Source organism: Acinonyx jubatus, chromosome A2, assembly GCF_027475565.1.
Source record: "Acinonyx jubatus isolate Ajub_Pintada_27869175 chromosome A2, VMU_Ajub_asm_v1.0, whole genome shotgun sequence".
NCBI classification, from domain to species: Eukaryota; Metazoa; Chordata; class Mammalia; order Carnivora; family Felidae; genus Acinonyx; species Acinonyx jubatus.
The window spans coordinates 13,879,488-13,902,520 of NC_069383.1; the positions used below are offsets into that span (position 1 = coordinate 13,879,488).

The 23,033-nt window shown below is 36.1% G+C and overlaps 1 protein-coding gene across 5 annotated transcripts in view; it reads left to right on the forward strand.

The window, feature by feature from the left end:
- BRAF (B-Raf proto-oncogene, serine/threonine kinase) overlaps positions 1-23,033 on the forward strand; it is a 161,614-nt gene that overhangs the window by 98,807 nt on the left and 39,774 nt on the right. For 3 of the 5 annotated variants that reach the window (XM_027075614.2, XM_027075615.2, XM_053217993.1), the window contains exons 6-14: positions 1,312-1,460; positions 2,422-2,541; positions 8,296-8,455; positions 15,723-15,759; positions 17,168-17,287; positions 19,418-19,554; positions 19,801-19,918; positions 21,910-21,994; positions 22,836-23,012. In XM_027075614.2, the coding sequence (XP_026931415.1) occupies positions 1,312-1,460; positions 2,422-2,541; positions 8,296-8,455; positions 15,723-15,759; positions 17,168-17,287; positions 19,418-19,554; positions 19,801-19,918; positions 21,910-21,994; positions 22,836-23,012 (1,103 nt within the window). The remainder of the gene's footprint in view (positions 1-1,311; positions 1,461-2,421; positions 2,542-8,295; positions 8,456-15,722; positions 15,760-17,167; positions 17,288-19,417; positions 19,555-19,800; positions 19,919-21,909; positions 21,995-22,835; positions 23,013-23,033) is intronic. The other 2 variants (XM_027075616.2, XM_027075617.2) reach the window with 1 other exon arrangement.

Consider the following 23,033-nt stretch of genomic DNA (forward strand, 5'->3'; position numbering starts at 1 on the left):
TCATGTGCCAAGATATCATTTTCCTGATGAGACATTATTGTTAAATATCTTTTTATCCTGCTAGATGTATGTTTATTGAAAAGAGTTTGGTATACTGTGGGTATTGAAATAAACTTACTGGCTCATGAAAGGCATTTGCATGGAATAGAAAGTTCTGATGTACATTATATATGGTCAGGATAAATACTGTTATATGAATATAGGTATGTCCTGGGTCATGATGTAAAATATACTTCTTACTATTGTTTGTGATTAAAACTGTCTGAGACACTGAGATGAATTAAGGGTATATAGGAAAGACAAAGGACAAAATAGAGTCACCTATGCTTTCACCACTCTGAAATAGCCTCTGTTAACATTTCGGTATTTATCTTTCTTATATTTTCTGCTTATTCTATATGTAAAACAAATACTCTAAAAATAATTTCTGGCTTCAGTAGTTATCAGGATAGAGCCTCCCTGACGCAGTTCTTATTATGTGACCCATGTCGTAGATCATTTGCCTTCTGACATGGAATTCTTAAGTTTCCCATAGAGGAATGTTCACAAACCCATTTAGGTATTCTAATCCTCTAACTGATAATTTGTTAAAAGTGGTTCTTACTGTCTTTTAGGTGATTTTCCTATCCCTTATCCTAGTCCGTTTCTGTTTTGAAGCTCTTTGGGTGTTTTTGTTTTTGTTTTTTTCCTATTACTAAGTAGTAACTTTAAGCCAGAGTTCCTTGCTTTATCAACCTCGGCCATCATTTACTGATCACTGATTTTATAGGGAATTAGCTCATTTGTAGTGTTACACCCTTACCTTTTTCTTCCCCTTTAAATAATATACCACCCCACCCCACCATGTAAAAATAAATAAATAAATAAATAAACAAACAAACAAATAAATAAATAAAATGCCATTGTTTCTTGTTCTGTCAGCAGCAGCAAGCATCACTTAACTCCTTTCGTGGTACAGTTGTTACAGTGTGTCCTCACCCTTCCTTTCACACCTGTTCCCTCTTTCTACTTGTTATCTCTACACCTACTTTCATGGAGTCACGTTGAAAATAGTTTCCAGTCTTTTATTCACTTTCCATCTTCTTGACTTCTGAGTTTTCTAAATTGGATATTGAGTGGGAGATAAGTACATATGGTTCATCTCTTGCCTTGAACCCCCTGGTCTTCATTTTAATATCTTTGTGTGTAAGGCAGTTCTCATGATATGAACATATTAAAGATTTGTTATTTTAAGCAAGAGAGTGAATAAGTTGATTTCTGAAAAGATGCTTGCAAGTTTTTAAAATGCTCTCTGATGTTTTTACTTTGCAGGTACGGAAAACGTTTTTCACCTTAGCATTTTGTGACTTTTGTCGAAAGCTGCTTTTCCAAGGTTTTCGCTGTCAAACGTGTGGTTATAAATTTCACCAGCGTTGTAGTACAGAGGTTCCACTGATGTGTGTTAATTATGACCAACTTGAGTAAGTAATAAAAAAAAAAGTCTCTTTTCTATCTACCATTTTACGTTTAACTTTTCTTAATGTGAAACGAGTATCTTAGAATCTGGGAATTTTCTTTCCAGTAGAGTTACAGGGAATTAAAAAAGGGTGGCTAGGGAATACAATGTAGCGTAGCCAGTACTGCTCCCCCAAATTTAATTCTGATTCAGCTGTACATTTCATTTATGTGTTATATTCTCTTCTAATGAATAAAGTTCCCTTGCCCATAGACATCACTGATAGATGGTTTTTGGGAGGAGAGTGGTGTGATTTAAACTAAGTTAACCATTATATTTTTGGATCACAGATCAGAGATTCTGATCCTGTCACTATTTTGTAAATTATGTGTGTTCTCTCTCTCTTTCTCTCTTTCGGTCTCTCTCTCTCTCTCTCCTTCAACCTCCCCCGCCCAGTTTATTTGAAAGTAAGATATAAAATCTTTGTACCCAGCGTATCTTTCTAAAACTTCTATTTGCTTTATGCCACAGTTTCTCTAATAGATTAGACTGAGTCTATTGTAATCTTTTTTGTTGTTGTTGCTGCTGCTACTACCGTTAAGGTCTTATTACTTTGCTTGATCACTTGAGCAAAGAGAATTCAACTCTGTACTTTAAAGTACATTTGATGTAATCTAACTTAGCAGTTGATACATTTTCTTCTAATTCTTTAACCATAAAGCATGATTTTCCCCCTCTAATATATAGAAATGTGCTGGATAGAACAATTAGTTCTAGATTATAAGCTTGCCTTTCAAAGTGCAATATAATTTTTTATAAATAAGCCTTTAGGCAAAAAACGACTAACTGAATTTAACAGTCATTTCTGAAAGTGGAATTTGATCTCAAATATTTCTGTTAACTCTATAATGTATTCTGGTGTGTGAAGCTTCTGGGTTTTGCACAAGTTAGGTTTGTTTTGTTTTGTTTTTGTTTTTGCCTCACAGTTTGCTGTTTGTCTCCAAGTTCTTTGAACACCACCCAATACCACAGGAGGAGGCCTCCATAGCAGAGACTGCCCTAACGTCTGGATCGTCCCCTTCTGCCCCCCCCTCCGATTCTACTGGGTATGACTTGACTCCTGCTGTTCAATAACAATGCTACTTGAGCTGGTTTCCTTTGGATCTTTTGGTTAATTATGAACCTTTCCAACACTTGGACTGTTAAATCAAGGATTTTTCTCCAAGTAACTTATTTTATCACATCAGACAAATGAATGATCACACAGGCAGATGTACACAATTTTATCACATCAGGCAAATGCACATGAATTCGGTAAAGGTACATGGGATTAAAACTGACTTAGACTCTTTCAGGACCAGCCTTGGAAAAAAATCAAGCAGCAGATCATTTAGAGTTCCTGCCTTGTGCTCATCACTTTACTAGGTAATATCAAATATAGAAGTCTGTGATTCCCATTTAGAAAAGCAGCATTAAACCAATGAGACAATGGCAAACAATTTAAAAATAGTCTGCAATTTATGACATAATATTTTAAGTGATGTGAGAAGGACATAAATATTACCATGTTTACCATAGAAGAGAGAATAGTGAGTATAGTCAAGAACATTTAGTGAAGAAATGGGATATGAATTCTAGAATGTGGATGAGCCCAGGGAATAAAAAGCATGATGATGGGTGGTGGGATGGTAGATTTGAGAGACAGTGAACAGAGGCTAATCTAAGTTGATAAGTAACATGTGTAAACCCAAATAATGAAGAGTGTTGAAATTCAGACTAGAATTTAGGCTTAAGACTTAACACAAGAGGGGGAAGAGGTAGTTTTTGAGCAGAGAACTGGCTGGTCAAAATGATTTTAAGGAAGGGATCACCACGTAGCAATGAGAGATTGATGGAGAAATGTCTAGGGTGAAGAAGGCCAACTCAGATGCTGTTCATAGTGGAGACAATGAGTGGCAGTAAAGACTTGAAGTGGGCTGTATGGAGAAGGGATGGATATGCACAAAGTGTAAGGAAAAAAATTAATAGTATTGTTAGTTGTGGAGGATAAATGAGAAAACTGACTTTAAAGATAATATAAAGGCATCATATATTCAAGCTTCATAGTAGGAAAAAAAAGAAAAAAGATGATGAGTTTAATAGATATTAGTATTTTGTTGGAGAATTTCTTATATATGTCTGCATACTCTTTGTTGGGTTTGAGGCAGAATAAATTATGCTATATTTGGAGCATATGGTGAAAAAAAAATAAAGTCCTCACATGGCATTCTCTCTTATAATATTCCAGAGATAGTTAAGATCAGAAATATTTATTGTCAGTTTGAACCCTACTTCCTTCCTCTCTTCACAAGGTAATGCTATTTTTTCTACCTAGAGAGAGAAGACAGTAAGTGGATAATCCCAAGAGACCTGTAATTTTACAAAGCCAACCTTTCTAGAGGTTTCATAGGCTAGAAAATTTACTAAAGATTTGTATTAAGGACTGTATTTTTATCTACTTAGAAACACTAGAAAATGCAAGCATTTATTTATTTAGTCAGGTCATAACAGTTACCTGCTCTAGTGGAGTCATTTTATTCCTGCTGTCTCTATCATTAGTTCTTTGCACCTGTGTCTTCCTTAGGAGATCTAAGTGTTATTGTTTGTTTTTATTTTTAATTAACCTTCTGGCTATGGTATTTACTCCTGACAGTTCTGTAGACCATGATGCCTTTCCAGGGGCAGGTCCTAGTTCTATGAGCAGAGTTACAGGACACCATAATGAAATTAACTTGGTTTCTCTGAAGGTTTATAATGGTAATGATCCAGGGCAGGTGCCTTTCAGTGAAGGGATGCTGTCTTAAAATTGAGAAACCATTTGCCTATGCCATGAGTATTTTATGTATAACTAAACTGTAGTACCTTCTGGTCTTGAGCAAATGATAAAAAAGGTATTCAAACTTTTGTTTCCCTGATGCTTTTATGTCACCAGTGTCTGTGTATGCCTGTGAAAAGATAGAAGCCAATCCTGTTCTGTATTGCTGCTCCTTTGCATTATGTTAATAGTCTTTATAATAATTCTAGTGGTCATGAAGCACATAGAATAATGGATGTAACCAAGACATATTGGAGAAGTGATACATTGCCCAGTTTTGAATTAAAAGTTAGAGGTACCTCCTTTTCTGCTTTTTAAAAATGTTATGGAATGTGTGAATGTATAAAAAGTCAGCATTTTAAAATTTACATATTGCTGGGGCCCCTGGGTGGCTCAGTCAGTTAAGTGACCAACTCTTGGTTTTGGCTCAGGTCATGATCTCACAATTTGTGGGGTCGAGCCCCACATCAGGCTCTGCACTGGCAGCATGAGGCCTGCTTGGGATTCTCTCTGTCTGCTTCTCCCCTGGTCGTACTCTTTCTCTCTTAAAATAAATAAATAAACTTTAAAAAATAAAATTTACGTATTGCTGAACAGAAGGAGTCACATTGCTTCAAAGCTTTTAATATTCTTTTTTTTTTTTACCGTTTGTTTTTGAGAGGGGTTGGGGGAGGCAGAGAGAGGAGACAGAGGATCCGAAGCGTGTTCTATACTGACAGCAGAGAGCCTGATACTGGATTCAAACTCAGGAACTGTGAGATCATGACCTGAGCTGAAGTCAGTCATTTAACCAACTGAGCCACCCAGGCGCCAAAACTTTGAATATTCTTTTTTTTTTTTTTTTTTTAATGTTTATTTATGTTTGAGAGAGAGACAGAGTGTGAGCAGGGGAGGGGCAGAGAGAGGGAAACAGAATCTGAAGCAGGCTCCAGGCTCCGCACCGTCGGCACAGAGCCCGACACGGGGCTCAAACTTGTGAACTGTGAGATCATGATCTGAGCCGAAGTCGGATGCTCAACCCACTGAGCCACTCAGGCGCCCCCCCCCCCCCACAACTTTTAATATTCCAGATTGAAAATAAGATCTAAACTAAGTGGTAATTTGCTGAAGAGTGTTAGAGGTAAAAATGTTTTATTTTTAATCTGATGCTGCTTTAAAGAGGTTTGCAACACGATAGGTAGAGGTGTCATTAGGAGAAAGCCAGTTACTGGCTGCCAACATACTTCACTGGGTATAAATTGTGTTGGTCCGGGTAAAGATGCCCTAGTGTGGAAATTCAATTTTATCAGTCCCCAGAAATGATGAGAGTTAGAGATACACTCGTTTACAGTAACCAGAATTAGAAAAGATTGAATCAAAATTCTAGGTAATTCATTTCTTTGAGAAATATAGCTGTTGTATAGACCAGAGTTCTTGTGTTGGATGGACCAGCACTCCACTGTTGGAAGATATTTTTGAGAAACCAAATTATAATCCAAAGATTGCTTTTGTTAAGCATGGGATTAGCACATGGCTCAGGGGCACCTGGGTGGCTCAGTTGATTAATCATCCAACTCTTGATTTCAGCTCTCGTCATGGTCTTGCAGTTCGTCAGATCAAGCCCCATTTCGGGCTCTGCACTAACAGAGCAGAGACTGGTATTCTCTCTCTTTGCCCATTCTCCTTTTGTGCTCTCTTTCTCTTGCTCCAAATAAACTTAAAAAAAAAAAAAAAAAAGGACATGGCTCAGATGTTTAATGACATTAGGATATAATAACTTGAAGTTTCTCACAAAATTATAATACACTGGGCATCAATGCTAGGTAAATTGATTTCATGGACCACCATATGCCCTCCACTGGGTGATGATAGATACCAGCTGCCAAATATAGTCTTTCTCATTTTGTGAATAGGCAGATATCGTCACTTTCTTATGTATCCATTTTTTTAGATAATAAAATGTATCAGATTAAATCCTGGTTTTCGTTTCTCCTACTTCTGAACCAATGCCCTTTGAATACATGTTTCTGCTTTGTTATAAACTACATGTTGCAGTCATGGTCTTAATTCAGTAACTTTCAAAAATGACTTGCTGTCACTTAATGCCTGCATCAGATCAATTATATTAGATTGATCCATTATATTAGGTTAATTAGAATGCCCTGTACAACTGTAGTTTATTCAGGCTTTTTCCACATTTAAGTCCTAACTTAAAGTATGCAGTTGCCTTGAGACTTTAAATTAGACTATAGTTTTTTGAAAGTAGGTACACTTTCCAAAACTTTTTTTAAAAACCATTTGTCATTTTTACATTCTTTTACCTGTTCTCAAAATCCCTTAGCAAAAGCCATATATTGGCTGCCTAAGGCAAAATTAAAGAAAGCTCTGTCACAAATTAAAAATTTTTCAATAATGACAATAAAAATTTTCTTAAGGCCAGGTCCATCAGTCTTAACCTGTAATTTTCAGTGGGTGATAACCACGTCTTTAAACTACATAATATTTTATTATTTTTATTTCAGTTACAAGTGGACTGAGTATGAACAAATAAGCTCAAAATTTCTTTCCCTACCTTTGATAGTGTACTTCAAAGAGTAAAACAATAAATGGGTGGGGTTCAGATTTTGTTAAAATGCTTTATTCAGAACCTTAGGGGAAAAAAAAATCTTTTTGTCACTATTTGGCTTTGGCTTTTCAAACCTTTTCTATTTTTTTCTTCCCGTACCTTCCTAAACCTGTCTCCTCACAAAATGTCTTTTTATTCCCTCCACATTTTCATTTTGGCTGTGTCTTAATAACCAATAAAAAATGATGATTAGTTATAGAGTTTGCATTAAATGGGGTGGAATGAGGGCACCTGGATGGCTCAGTCGGTTAAGCATCCGACTTTGTCTCAGGTCATGATCTTGCAGTATGTGGGTTCGAGCCCCGCGTTGGACTTTGTGCTGACAGCTCAGAGCCTGGAGCCTGCTTCGGATTCTCTGTCTCCCTCTCTTTCTGCCTCTCCCCCACTCGTGCTCTGTCTCTCAAAAATAAACATTAAAAAAAAATAAAAGTAAAAAATAAAATAAATGGGGTGAAATGATACCAGTCTTTGTAGAGAGGCTGTGAGCACTGCATCATTCATTGGTCTTGATGGAGCTCATCAGGACAGCCATACCTTTTCTTTCACATGATACTTACCCTTCCCAGCTCCCTTGGATATTCTTTCTGAGGAGCCTAGACTACTCACAGGTATTTACAGTCTATTCACAAAATTTGAGTGTGCTTTGTGAGTGTGAGGTTCCTTTCAGGGCAATGAGAGATCGTAGAATTTGTTATTTATCTACAGTAACAAAATAGATCACTGTCACCTATTTTGATGATTTCATCAAAAGCAATTTTAAAGAAGATTTGCTTTAATGCTTATTACTTGATTCTCTTGCATCTCTTAATTATTGGACACGGTAAGAGTGATAAAATATGAGAGGCTGACACTATAAGGATCATCTTTTGGATGTGCAAATGGTCTTTTGCTATTGTTCAAGATTTTAATTTAACTCTGTGTAAAGCAACAGATACATCTTCCAGGTCCTGGAATCCACAGGTGTATTTTCAAAATATAATTTCCTAATACTTTGCATAAAAATTCCATTTTTGTATCTAGAAATGGCAAAGGTAGAAAAAAATAGATTTTATTCAGTCAATCTCTAGTATTTAGAGATTTTTGTGTAACTTTAAAGAGTTTCTTTAGCTGATTAACTACAGGTAATTTCTAGCCATTTTTAGATTTCCCTGGAGTTCTTGGATAAGAATCAGTGTTCTTGTCATTAATCGTCCCTAGAGGGTCTGCTTCAGCAAAAGCAGCTCTTCAGTATTAATTATAGGCATATATTAGTTTCTTAAACACTGTTACTGCTGGGTTTTTAATGCTTTAAAGATTTTGTTGAGAATATGAAAACAAGGAAATCTTTAGATCACCCATTTTTTGTTTTTCTCTCTTTAAAGTTGCTCTGAATCTTATCTTTCAATGACTTGATTTTTCCAGGCCCCAAATTCTCACCAGTCCGTCTCCTTCAAAATCCATTCCAATTCCACAGCCTTTCCGACCAGCAGATGAAGATCATCGAAATCAATTTGGACAGCGAGACCGGTCCTCATCAGCTCCAAATGTGCATATAAATACAATAGAACCTGTCAATATTGATGTAAGTATCCAGCGTTATTAGAACTAAAAAAATTCAATTATATTTCTTTTTCTGCTACATTTATAATATAGATCAGAAATAAGTGCCATCTTTCAAGTGTCACAGCCATTAGGTGATTGACTTCGTGAATTAGTGATCAGAAAAAACTTGTCATCTTCTCTGATGGTATTAATACTTAACTGATGCCAAATTGTGGAGTTGTTCGGATTTGTTGCCTTATGACATTGTTTCTGCAAAAGTCTTATCTTCATTTATTTAATAGATAGTCCCTTGGCCATTTCATGGTAAAGAAATAAGGGTACCATTGCAGATTTTCTATTTGGATCAATTTGAAATCTGTATCTAAATTTCTAAAAGTACAGTTTTAAGTTAAATAACCCTTTAGGACTAATCATTACTTTATGTACAAGATATGCAAAGCTACTTTTTACCTTCCTTACTTTTTTTTTTAAATGTTTATTTTTGAGAGAGAGGGTAAGTGGAGGAGGGGCAGAGAAATAGAGACAGAGGATCTAAGCAGGCTCCATGCTGTCAGCACAGAGCCCGGTGTGGCGCTCGAACTCTTCTTTTCTTCTCTTCTCTTCTCTTCTCTTCTCTTCTCTTCTCTTCTCTTCTCTTCTCTTTTCTTTTTAACATTTATTTTTGAGAGACAGAATGTGAGCAGGAGAGGGGGCAAAGAGAGAGGGAGACACAGAATCCGAAGCAGGATCAGACTTCGAGCTGTTAGCACAGAGTCCAATGCAGGGCTCAAACTTGTGAGACACCTGAACTCGTGAACCACGAGATCATAACCTGAGCTGAAGTCAGACGCTCAACTGACTGAGCCACCAACGCGCCCCAACAGACTTTCCTTAAAGTAAATATTTTAGGCTCGTGGGTCATATGATTTCTGATGACAGCTTTTGAACTTTGTCATTGTAGTGTGAAAGCAGAGATAATTAATACCTTATAAACAAATGGGTGAGGCTTTATTCTCATAAAACTTTATTTACAAAATAATCCAGTAATTGAGTTACAGAAGAGAATAATGTGCTCTTACTACCTGAGCTGTGGTGGGATGGGGGTCCTGATCTTGGAATTAGGTGTCATTTCTCCCAGAATTTGTGCTTTCAGATAAAGAGTGTAAGTTATTCCTAATCTCTGTAATAAGCAACAAAACAAAAGCTGCCAACCTTGTTTGCCTTGGAAACTGATTATATTTAAAACGGAAGTTAAAAAACTATTTCCCCACATAAACAGGGTACTAAAATTAGTGAGGTGGTTTTGTGTGTGTGTGTTAGAAGATAGGAGGTGTTCTCATTATACAAGCGTTCCTTATGTGAGTCTTCCTAGTTATATAAAGTTGAGTAGAGAAGCAAAAATGTTCCTAACAGGAAAATATTCACTTATTAACAGGCTACTTTAGTATTAGTCCCCACTCAGATATCCTTCCCCATCTAATACCAGTTTGCATTCCAACCCCCATACGTCATTATCCAACATTTCAATGAAAATATAATGCAAATTGATTGCAAATCTGGCAAAAAAAAGAAAGAAAAGATTTAAAGATTTTATAAAGATAGTGAAAAATGACTTTGGAGAACTACTGAAATTACAAAAAGCCATTGAAAAATAAGGATACAGTAGAATTAAATTAGTCCAGGTAACAATAGAAGAGAAAAGATCCTTAGAGATGACAATATAATAGGTTCTTCAAATGAAAATGATTTAAATATCAAAGGATTGTTAGAGGCCCTTCAGGGAATTGATGAAACCCTCTAAAATTTTTATAAAAATGATTATGCTTGCTATGTAAAAGATGAATATGAAAACGAGGATTTCAGTTGGTGCTATAGCTTTCGTATTGTGAACAACAAAAAATGTGATTCCTGTGTGCTGATAATTAGCATATTGAAATTGTAACTTAAAATTTGTTAAATATAAAAGAAAATCTTTATTATAAATTTTAATTTCATTTTTCAAGATGAGTTTCCAAATTCCAGACATCCTTCCCACTTTTTACTATGAGATTTTTTTCTCTATTTTTATTGGATTTATTTTAAGTGGCCTTTGCCTAATACTAATTTTTCTCAACTAATAAGGTCTAGGTAGGCCTGAATACAAAGGAAGAAAATAGTAGGAGAGGGAAATATGGGAATAATGAGATTGTGAAATAAGAAACCAAATCTTATTTCTAAATTAGGTCTATTCTCATTATGTTCAAAATTGTAGCTATCTTGGGGTACCTGGGTGGCTCAGTCCAGTTAAGCTTTTGACTCTGGATTTTGGCTCAGGTCATGATCTCACAGTTTGTGAGTTCAAGCCCCCTGTCAGACTCTGTGCTTGCTGTCAGCATGGACCCTGCTTGGAATTCTTTCTCCCTCCTTCCCTCTCTCTGCCCCTACCCTCTCTCAAAATAAATTTAAAAAAATTTTTTAAACGATTTTTTTTAAACATTTGTTTATTTTTGAGAGACAGAGCACGAACAGGGGAGGGGCAGAGAGAGAGAGAGGGAGACACCGAATCCAAAGCAGGCTCCAGGCTCTGAGCTGTCAGCACAGAGCCCGACACTGGCCTCGAACCCACAAAGTATAAGATCATGTCCTGAGCTGAAGTCGGATGCTTAACCGACTGAGCCACCCAGGTGCCCCAAAATAAATAAAAAAAAAAAGTTATATCCAGTTTTCCTTTCAGTACTAACATCATTTTAGACTGTTTCCCTCTAGACTTTTCCTCTTAGTGTTACTGTTCTATTCTCTGAGGCTTGAATATTTGGGGTATCATCTTTATAACTTGACTTTTCTTCCTTCCTTTTAACCAAATAGTCATAAGGTATCAACTTTTCCTTTGGTAATGCATCTCAAATTTGTTCTCATTACTACCACCCTCTGAGCCCATATTTCTTTATTTGAATTAATTAATCTCCTAAATGGATTTCAAGCCATTGGTTTCTCTCTATCCATTTCCATTCTTTATGTTAGTGTCCGAATAATTTTTTTATACCTCTGCCATCATCTGTTTCCTTGTTCCAAAACTTTCATTGACTTCCATTGATTATAAGATAATATATAAATGCTTTAGCATTTTCATTCAATTTCAGTCATTCAGATCCAATCATTATTTATCATTTATTATTCTAGTAAATAAGGTTTTTTTAACTTCTTTTTGACATACTTGGCAATGCTGACTCTGGGATAGGCACTGTCAGAATTGGGAATTAAAGATGAATTAGCACATAGTCTGTGATCTCAAAGAGGTCACAGTCTAATGGATGAATCAGACGTATAAATAGATGCAAAAATATATAGCGGTAGTTTATAGAAGAGGGTGATAATCCTGTATGCCCCAGGGTAGAGTTTATCACTGTATTTAACAGAGAAAGGACAACATTTAAGCCACATTATAAAAGATGAATGCGTAGGAGTTCATTAAATTCACTAGGTGGGGGTTTTAAGAAGAAAGGGCATTTGTTAAGGAAATAGTACATGCAAAAAATATGGAAGTACCTTTACTTAGGATGTAATTAATAATGCACATTGTAGGAGTTTCTGGTTCAGGAGAAGAGTAGGGAAAAGAAGACAAAACTAGGTAGGTAGAGTCCATACTTAAAGGCATTGTCAAGTCTTTAAGGTTTCTGTGGTTGCTGGTAGTAGGGAGTCTGGAAAACTTTTGAGTGGGAGAGGAAGTGCTCAACTCTGTATTTTGGAAGAATATTGTGAGTTCACGAGAGATTTAGAAGGCAAGATTGTTAGGAATGGTATCAAAAACGGCTACTGTTTATGAATGCTTACTATATGCCAAGTACTATACTGAGTGCTTTACATAAATTTTCTTTTTTTTTTTTTTTTTAAGTTTGTTTATTTTGAGAGAGACAGAGCTAGCGTGAGTGAGGGAGGGGCAGAGAGAGAGAGAGAGAGAGAGAGACAGAGACAGAGAATCCCAAGCTGGCTCCACACTGTCAGTGCAGGGCCTGACTCAGGGCTCGAACTCACAGAACCATAAGATTATGACGTGCGCTGAAACAAAGAATCGGATGCTTAACCGACTGAGCTACCCAGGCTCCCCTACATAGCGGAGTCCTCATAAACACTCATGGATTAAGTACTATTTTTATCCTTATTTTACTGTTGAGAAAATTCTATTTGAAGAGGTTAAGAAACTTACCCAAGATCACATTGCTGATAAATGATTGAAATGGGGTAAAACCTGGTCTTTCTTGCTTATGTTTAACTACTGTTCTGTAGAGTAGTAGAAAGAAGTGAAAGAGATGAGATCTAGAAGATAATGTCCACACTTCTCTGGCTTGGGTAAACAGTATTCATTCCATTCAGTAGTATAGGAAATACCAAAGGAAGAAGAACAGGTCTTATAGAAATGAAAATGGTAACTTTTATTTTGGACATACTGACATTAAGTTGTCTGAGGGACTTTACTGGTTTAGAAGTCCAGTGGCAGTTGAATATAAGGACCTTGAGTAGAGATAACAGATTTTGGAATAATTAGCATATTTCTCAATTAAAACCATGGGTGTAAATGATACTACTCAAAGACTACATGTAAATTGAAAAGAAGGTAGAATATGCAACCCCACTGAATATTATTAACATTTTGAGGTCCGGGCAAAGACTGTCCTTTTCTGTGCCTTTTACGAGCTCTTCTTCCCAAGTCTAACTTTACGTAAGTAAGAGAGAGTAGTGTCACCCCAAAGGGCAGAAAGGGAATTGAAGAATGCTGAAGTAGTTGATGTTAGTTGCCACTGAGACTCACATGTGATAAGGACTGAAAATGACTACTGAACAATTAAAATGTCACTTTGACTTCACTGAGAGCTGTTTTAGAGGGCCAGTGGAGGAGAGCAAGGCTGATGAAGGGGTGGGGGTAAGTGTCACTTTTGAGAAGATTGGCTCTAAAGGAATAATGTAAGGGCCATAGATTAAAACAGGGTTGAAGGACAGTTGTTTTTAATGTGAGAATCTTCAGCATGTTTGTAACTTGAGGGGAAGAAGCAAGTGAAGAGAGAGGCTGAAAATAACAAGAGAGGGAATAATTGATAGAGTCCAGTTCCTAAACGTGGAAACGATATTCCTCAGAGGCTGTGAGGAATTAGAGATGGACATAGCTTGCTCTGCAGCTCTTTACAGGCTGTATGACCTTGGGCAAATGCCTTAACCTTGAAGCTAGCCGTATCTACCTCTTTTGTTGGTTTGAAAATGTTTATTATGCACATAGTAAGAATTCAGAAATTATAGCTAACGCTACTGTGCAAATACTTGTTAATATAGGGACAGGCTTCTGTTTCCTCTATCATGCTAAAGGGAAGAGATATAAGTAACAAAAGGAGCTACAGGAGATGAGGGAGAGTTGGAAATAGCCAGTACTGGGATACTAGAAGATCCTCTTTAACCTAGAATAAGTGAAAAGATTGTCAAAAAGCTTTAGGAACAGATTGAAAAATAGAAGTTGATGGTGTTAATTAGCAGTAAGAGCGGAGAAAGCCAGAGGTGGCTGATCCCTGGTTGTGGGGAGTTACAAGGTTGGTGAAGCAAAAAGGAAAGGGATGTGGCATTTTTGCCTTTGTCTTGCGGTTCTTTGTGTCTAGAAGTTCCTCTCTGGGACACCTGGGTGGCTCCGTCGGTTAAGCGTCAGACTCTTGATCTCAGCTCAGGTCTTGACCTCGGGATCGTGAATTCAAGCCCCGCAGTTGTGCTCCAAGCTGGGTGTGGAGCCTACTTGAACAAAAAAAATGTAGGTGGTCCTCTGCTTCTTTCCACCCCTGCATTCCTATCTACCCCCAACTCCTAGCTCTTCTCTTGAAATGCTTCCACAGTGAGGTCTTAACAGTTCTTTATCCTTTGAACTCGTGTGGCACCAGGAGTCTTTTCACCCATACTATTTGTCTGGCAGTTAACTAAGCAACTTTGGCACCTCTTTTATTGTTTTCTTAAGCTATTATTCTTTTATCATTTCATTTCCATGTTTGTACATCTTTCTTCCACTTAGATTACAAGTCCTCAAGAACACAGAGAAAGTTAGTGAGACCACAAGGATTTTATATTTATTGGTAGCCATGCAGCCCCTAACACCTAGCACATTGTTGGCAGATGTATATTTGTTGGTTATTCTGTAGAAGATGGCAAAGGCTTTATATAATACATTACACATGATGGAAATGCATTTGTAAAGAATTTATTCTAGACTAGAAACAAAAAGCTGCCTGTTTGCAAAGAGCCTTTGAGCCTGTTTAGAGACATTTGGGGCCCTTCAGGCCCTCCTATTTAAACTGGGTAAACATACTAAGTCCCACCTATCAATGTCCAAAGTGCATCGCGTTGCCAGTAGACTTTTCGCTCCCCATCACCCAGTATTGTCTGTTGTAGGAAGATATGTTTTAATAATAAAGACAAACTTTAACAAAACTCTATTAGAGCCATTTTGATTTTTTTCCCCTCTAGTGTTTCCTTACGCATCTGTATTTTGATTGTAATCAAAATACATTTGTATTTTGTGTACATTTAATATTTTTTTATATTGTAAACATGTTTCACGATACAAGATTCATACTTATTTCAGTAGCTGCATAATACTTACTAAACTGATGCACCATAATTTACTTAACTAAAATGTCATATGTCTGTAATAGGGAAATAATTATTTCTGATATTTTAGTATGATGGATAATGCTGCACTGAATATCTGTATGCATACATTTTTTTCTTCTGAATTATTTCCTTAGGAAAAATTCCCAAAAGTGGAATTGCAAGATCAAAGGGTACGAACATTTTATGGTTAATATGTGCCAGTAGAATTTTTTTTTAAGATTGATGTAGCCAGGGGCACCTGGGTGGCTCAGTCGGTTAAGCATCTGACTTCAGCTCAGGTCATGATCTCATGGTTCGTGAGTTCGAGCCCCGCATCGGGCTCTGTGCTGACAGCTTAGAGCCTGGAGCCTGCTTCAGATTCTGTGTCTCCCTCTCTCTCAAAAATAAATAAACGTTAAAAAAAAAAAAAAAAAAAAAGAATTGATGTAGCCATTGGTTTTGAATGGCCTGAAAGGGATTTCAACATTTGATTAGGACTAATAATCCCTTCAATATAGGGTTTAGGTTGACAAGTGCTTCAAAATGTTTATCTTATGTTCCCTAATTTCATATTCTTTTGTGAAGTAATTGTATGACAGGTATTATGTTGAATTAACCTTTCTGTTAAGGAAGTTCAGTGGACAGTTCAGTGTTGTTATTACTTTCTTACCATATGCTTTGAATAAATATCCATTACTGTTTATTTGTAGGACTTGATTAGAGACCAGGGGTTTCGTAGTGATGGAGGTAAGTAGTGATTTCAATTAAAAAAAAAAAAAATCAGGGAAAAATGCAATTGCTTTGCTGCTTGTCTCCTTTATATTTGCTTCTTTCATGAAACACAGACACAGAGAAAAATGTGTAGGGAAAACCCCCAAATTTTTTTTTAGTTTTCTTTATTATTTATCATTCATCTCTGGTAAAATTTTAACTGATTTATAAGATGAGTAGATAAAAAGAGAAGACATAAAAGGGAATCTTAAATGTACTATCTACAATTTTAAAATGTTGTTATCCTCAAAGACAGACCATCAACTATCTTACCCACCTTACTGATTCCTAACTATCTCTAAAACTAGAGGTGCTAACTTCCCTTTGGGAGGAAACTCTAACTAGTACCACTCATACTTAATGATTGAGCTTAGGGTCAGTTAACACTTGATTTTCCTAAGTCATTCTTGTGAAGAATCCCTTAGATTGCCTGTCACAACATCTCCGTTTGTTGGACATTGTCAGCCTCTTCAGCTTTCTGGAAGGGTTTGGAATGTACCTTATACAAAATGGACGCTTATAGAAAGAAAGCATGTTGTCCTCTTATTAGTCCAGTAAATAAAAGAAGTAAATGAGAAATTGAATGGAGATTGCTTTATCAGATATTCACTCTAGCACTCTAAAAATTGGGGACATAAGAAAACATTGCTTACTTTTTAAGTAAGATTTTATCCCTATACAATGTTTTCCACAAAATGGTATTTGGAACTGTCTTGAAGATTTCTTCCAGGTGGTCCTTAATGCTTACTTTTTCAAGTATTTTCTCTCTAAAAAAGAGGACCTGTAATACCTGTTTACCTTTTTGAGAGTCGGTCTCCTCACTGTGAACTGCTTTATCTTCAAAATACCTAAACCCAGACTTTAAAGATATTTTATATTGAATAAGCATTGTGTAAGTCATCTTGTGTTATGTTTCTCTATACCTGTGAATCTGCCTCAATGAAAACCCTGCATTGTATCTTGGACTTACTATTCATTGTAGCATGTAGTTTAAAAAGTTGTGGTTGTTTTCCATTTGTTATTCCATGAATCCACCAATTAATGTTGCTGCCAGTTTGACTTTCATATGTCTTAATAACTGTGGCTTCTGATAATTTTGCCCAGTACATCCAGCATTTAAGTGTTGCCATCATATTAGCATCACAAAGTTAAGTTAATCTTAAAAACTGCCTGCTTAGTTCCAAAAATCAAATGGCACTTCTTATCCTTTTTATGAGTCACTTTATAAAAAGTCATTGGGATTTTATGAAAACAAGCAGATTTTTTAGACATCCAGAATATTTTGTGAAGCAGGCTTCAACTCATTTATTCCCATGACTTCTTTCATTTCTTCTGTGTGTCTGTCTTCTTGTGTTTGCCTGCCCCTCTCTTTCTCTTCTAACAGCCCCTTTGAACCAGCTGATGCGTGGTCTTCGGAAATACCAATCCCGGACTCCCAGTCCCCTCCTACATTCTGTCCCCAGTGAAATAGTGTTTGATTTTGAGCCTGGCCCAGTGTTCAGAGGTAGTTGGGCTCTTCTTTCTTGTTTTCACCCAAAGCAAACTCAATATAAACTACAGATACTGTTTGTGCCTCACCTTCACAGCGTGTGTTTGTAAGTGTGAGAGTTTTCAGTACTAAATTTCTGCTTGGCCTGGCTGGAATGCTCTGAATGTGCTTCTCACACATACTCACTACCACAAGCTTTCTGTATGCTGTCTGTCATAAATTTTTAAAAGCAAGAAAATTCTGAGCTAAGATAACCATCTTGTTTTTTGTTCTATTACTTTTTGGTCTTGATAATTTCTTAAACTCGGTGGGTGGCAATAAATGTATATGGGGGGGTGCCTCAATCAGAATAACTTTTATTTTAATCCATTTACATAATAGCCTTCATGACTATTAATATTTGTGATCAACTCTTGTGGTTTTTAATAAAGTAAAAATAGAAACCCCAATTAGGAGATTTTGCCAGATTTTTGGCTTTATTTTTCTATAATAGCACTGTCCTTTTTTTTAATGCAGGACACGTACGTTTTATATTATATCAGAGGTAGGGAGCCTTAAGAAAGGTTTTTAATATATTTGGGGTACTTTTAGCATACTTCATAAAATTTGAGGATTGCTACCCTCACTTACACCCTAATATGAAAGAAGCACTATAGCAGTGTGGTTCCACTCTCTCAGTTCATCTCACTCTGTTTTGTAGTTAAACTGATCTCTTAACGTTTTAACTCAAAATTCAGACAGGTATCTTACTACAAATATTTTTAAAGAATTATATTTACTGGCTTTTGCTAGTGTCTCTTATTTACTCTGAAAGTGATGGTGGTGGTTCAGATTTTTGCTGTCTCAGCCCAGTTGTTTCTCATAAAATCCATAGGATGGGCTAGAATTCCTACAGTACTGAGTAGTGTCACTGAAATAAGTAATACAGTACATTATTGAGTAGATCAGAATCTATGAGGCCTGAGCAAGCAGTTAAAGCTTTATGATGTTGAAAATTACCAGTTGGAAGGTGGAAAATGGATTATGCTCTAGTTACAGGCATCCCAGGCCCCATTTCCTTTTAGAAAATTGCATATCAGATCAGGTACATTCTCCATGTGATGGCATGTGTGATGTGGCAATGATAAAATTCTATACAGTTTGAACATTTAAATGTAGACATTGCTATTCTCCCTACCCCCAAATAGTAATCTTATAAAAGAAAAAATTCTTTCGAGGTCTTTTTGTTCTGCATATTTGCAGATGCAAATATTACTGGACATCTCACTTCTCCTTAACTGTATTCAGACACCACTAGGAGTCATTGCCCTGAACCCCTCTAAACCGGCTAGGTGAATCTAGGAGTTGTGCTCAGTCGGTGTTTAGAAAAGTATGCAGCCCTGCCTACTGAGTCTACTTTCAGTGTATCCACTGGACTCACTTGACTCCTAGAATATTTCCACTTGTAGCAGCTTGGCCAAGAGGCCATAGCACTTAACTTTTCTCTCACTTTATACCTGTAGAGATTTTTCAGAAAGTCTTGAGAAACCTGTTTGGCTTTGTTTGTATTAACTTTGTTATACAGGTAACAAGTAGTCTTTGGTAGAATAGGAATCCAGGAACCACTGAACTGACCGATATTTCTAACTCTTAAACAGTATAGGATTTTTAAAGTTCTCGTGGCTAATATGATAGAGCCAGATATTTTTAACATTAAGGCCATTATTATATGTTCCCATTTGGGAGTTTCCATCTGTTTTTATATTGATTGGCTGTTCAGGTAACATAAAATAGTTATAAGTTTATTTTTTCTATAAGCTTTTAAATTGATTTTACTTTTTTAAATCAAACAAAGACTTGGGAGTATTGTTTTAGTATTGATCTCTTACTTTAGAAAGATTATTTTTCTTCCAGACTCTACACCAATAAGCAAAGTATGTATCTGAAATCAGGTGTTTTAAAAGTCATTAAATTGACCAGAAAACTAAAAGAAATTACAGTGCAGATCACCAAATGAGGCCCTTTTTTGTCCTATCATTTCCAAAAGATGTGCCTTTAAACATACATTTTGAAAAGAAGTCTAAATCTCTCCCTACCCTCTTCCCCCAGTAAATTAACATACTCAATCCTCCTTTAATAGGTACATTTTTCATTTCACTAATTTAGGATCAACCACAGGCTTGTCTGCCACCCCCCCTGCCTCATTGCCGGGCTCTCTCACTAATGTAAAAGCATTACAGAAATCTCCAGGGCCTCAGCGGGAAAGGAAATCTTCTTCATCCTCAGAAGATAGGAATCGAATGGTGAGAATATATGAGATCTTCTGGTCTCTAAGCTCTTTTGTTTTATAAGCTAGCTAAATGTAATGTCACCTTTTAGATTATATGATATATGGTGATGTATGATATGTCAGTATGTGACACACAATTCCCTTAACAAAGTAAATTTAAAAGCTGATAGTTTTTTGCTTAAAGCATTCCCACACACTGATTTTTGCTCTCTTCCTTTTTTGTTTGCTTTGGCTTGACTTTTGTGCTATTTTTATGAAGAAAACACTTGGTAGAAGGGATTCAAGTGATGATTGGGAGATTCCTGATGGGCAGATCACAGTGGGACAGAGAATTGGATCCGGGTCATTTGGGACAGTCTACAAGGGAAAGTGGCATGGTACGTATGTAATACAGTGACATACAAGTTACATGTCATAACTGTGATTTAAAAAAATCAAAGGGAATATGCACTGTTTGAATCACTAAGCAAATAGCATCATAGCAAATAGGTCAGATTAAAGAGTCCTCCAAAGAAAGGGTTAACAAAAATTATGGGAAATAAAAACAATTCACAGCAAGGAGGACTCCTATCATTACAGTAATAATTTTTAAAGATGACAATTCCCGGGTGAGTTACGCCCCAAGATTTTTTTTCTTTTGGAAGTCTTTTTGCTGATAGTTTTATTTGTGTTATAAATCACAGGTAAACATTAAAATTGTACTTACCAAAGGAAGAAATAACCAGGGAGCATATAGAAATGTTTAGCCTCACTAATTATCAAAGAATTGCAAATTCAAAAGCTAGAAATCATTATTTGCCTCTCAAGTGAACAGATAGGTTTTTTTTGTTTTTGTGTTTGTTTTTTTTTTTTAATTGGCCATGTTTAGAGCTGTGATTGTAACACTGCTGGAGGGAGAATAAATTGCTACAGATTTTCTGGGGGGCAGTTTGTCAATATGTGTGTTGAGCCAACAATTCCATTTGTAGAACTACAACTCATTGGGCAGAAACAAACAGATGTGTGTGCAAATATATTCATTAGAGACTTAATGAGAAAATGGAAATAAAGTTACGTGCTCATTAACAGAGGACTGGATAAATTGATAACCTTCATATGTGATTATATAGACATGAGATAGTGTGGTAGATCTATATTTATTGATACAGAAAGGTATGTGTGGTATATTAAATTTTACAGAACAGCATGTATAATATCCTATACTATGGTGCTGCCTAGAAATATACATATAACGTAAACTTTTAAAACGACTGTCAGCATTTTAGTGTATATCTTTTTAGGTGATTTTTTTCCATATGTATTCGTAAATATTCACACTGCATACCTATAAAAGCCTAATAAGTTTATATATCAGTGTGTTAACAATGATCACTTCTGAGTGACATGATTATAGGAGATTTTACTTTTTTTCTTTGTTTTCAAAATGTTTTTCACTATGAGCACGGTATTACTTTGATAATCAGGAAGAATCCATAATTATATCAAAGTATAATAAACCTGCAAAAAAGTACAAGATTCGTCTGTATTATTGTATGTGGTTATAGGTCATTCATTCTCTGAATAGTATTCATTGTGTGACTCTAACATGATTTCTTTTCCAATCTCTACTGTGTGATGAACATTTGAATAGTGTCCAGTTTGGGGCTATTACGAATGCTGCTGCTGTGAATATTCTTAGTACGTGTTGTTTGGAGAACATATGTTCCATTTTTGCTGGGTATATACTTAGGAAAGAATTGTGGGACCACTGGATATACATATGTTCAGTTTTAGTAGATGCTGCCAAAAGTGTTTTAAGTGCTTGCACCATTTTACACACCCACTGGCGATGTGTAAGAATTCTGTTTCACATAAAATTATTTTTTTAATCTTCCTGAGCAAAAGCAAGTGATCCTTGGATTTGAAAACCATGTTAACTACTCTGATAAAGAAGCTCTGCAGTTTTCTATTTCAGCCAAGCTTCATTGGGCCTGTCATCAATAGTTTGTTTTAACATTCAGATAATAAAAGCATTTGGTTTAGTATTGTTAATTAATCAGGAAAATACCATGGGTACTTACTTGGTTAAACTACATTTCTAGGGGAAATACAACATTGGCTATTGGGGGGGAGGTGGTATTTTGAAATACTAGTATAGGAGTGTCATTGTTCATTTAGTTTTTATCCTTAGAAAATTAATACATTTTAGAAATTAAGATCTCATTTATTTGCAATTTAATAATGGTATGGATTTAAGGCCATGGTAATTGGTGAAAATATCCAAGAGGTTTATATTTATATATATATATATATATATATATATATTTTTTTTTTTTTTTTAAAGTTTAAAAAATTGGAATGACATTTAGAATGACAACTTTTTTTTTAGGTGATGTGGCAGTGAAAATGTTGAATGTGACAGCACCCACACCTCAGCAGTTACAGGCCTTCAAAAATGAAGTAGGAGTACTCAGGTGAGCCTGTGTGCATTACTGTTTTCCAGAGAAGTTATCTTTATCTTCTATTTTCCAGTGATAGCCACTGTTGGCTTTACAGGTTTACTAAAAGTGGATAAGACAGAGTTTGAGTATACTATGTCTTTAACCGTATTGTTTAAGTGGTGTACAATATTATATGGTATAACTGATAGGAAAATTAGTCCTAAGGTGAATTAATGGAAATACAGTGTTCTGATCATGAAAAATCCTATTTCCACTTATGGAAATAATACTCTCAAAATTCTAAATTTATCAGAACACATTTAAAGATTGTGTCAAGCCCTGGGACTTGAGGAACATTAACAAACTAGAGAATATCCAGGCAGGGACAACTTAGATGAGGAGGGTTCTGAAACTGTAACAAGGGGAAAACAGTCAATAGAACTGAGTATATTTGGGTCCACAGAAGGCTATTATGTTCAAGAAGGTACAGACTTTGTTTTATTCCAGAGAGCAGAACAGGACGGCCAGTGGCGGAAGTTGTAGGGAAATAGTTTTTTCTCAACCCCAAAGAACTTTTTAATACTAGAACCACTTTCAAAAGGGGGGTAAGGGTGAAAAAAGAAGCTGCAGTCTCAGTGAAGAGCTTTGCACAATTGAAGGTATTTAAGCAACTTCAGTTGCCTGTTGTGAAGTATATTAAAACCTAAGATCTTTCTGCAAGGGGTAGGATATTACACTAGACAATTCCTAAAATAATTTCTAAACTTATCCTTCCTTATGTTCTTCCTGATAATCAGACTGCTTTGGTCCACTTTTTTAAGATTTGCTGAAGTTTATCGACATTTACTATTTACTAACATACTTCCTTTTACAGGAAAACTCGGCATGTGAACATCCTGCTCTTCATGGGCTATTCAACAAAGCCCCAGCTGGCTATTGTCACCCAGTGGTGTGAGGGCTCCAGCTTATACCACCATCTCCACATCATCGAGACCAAATTCGAGATGATCAAGCTGATAGATATTGCTCGGCAGACTGCGCAGGGCATGGAGTAAGTTCCATTCTGTTAAAT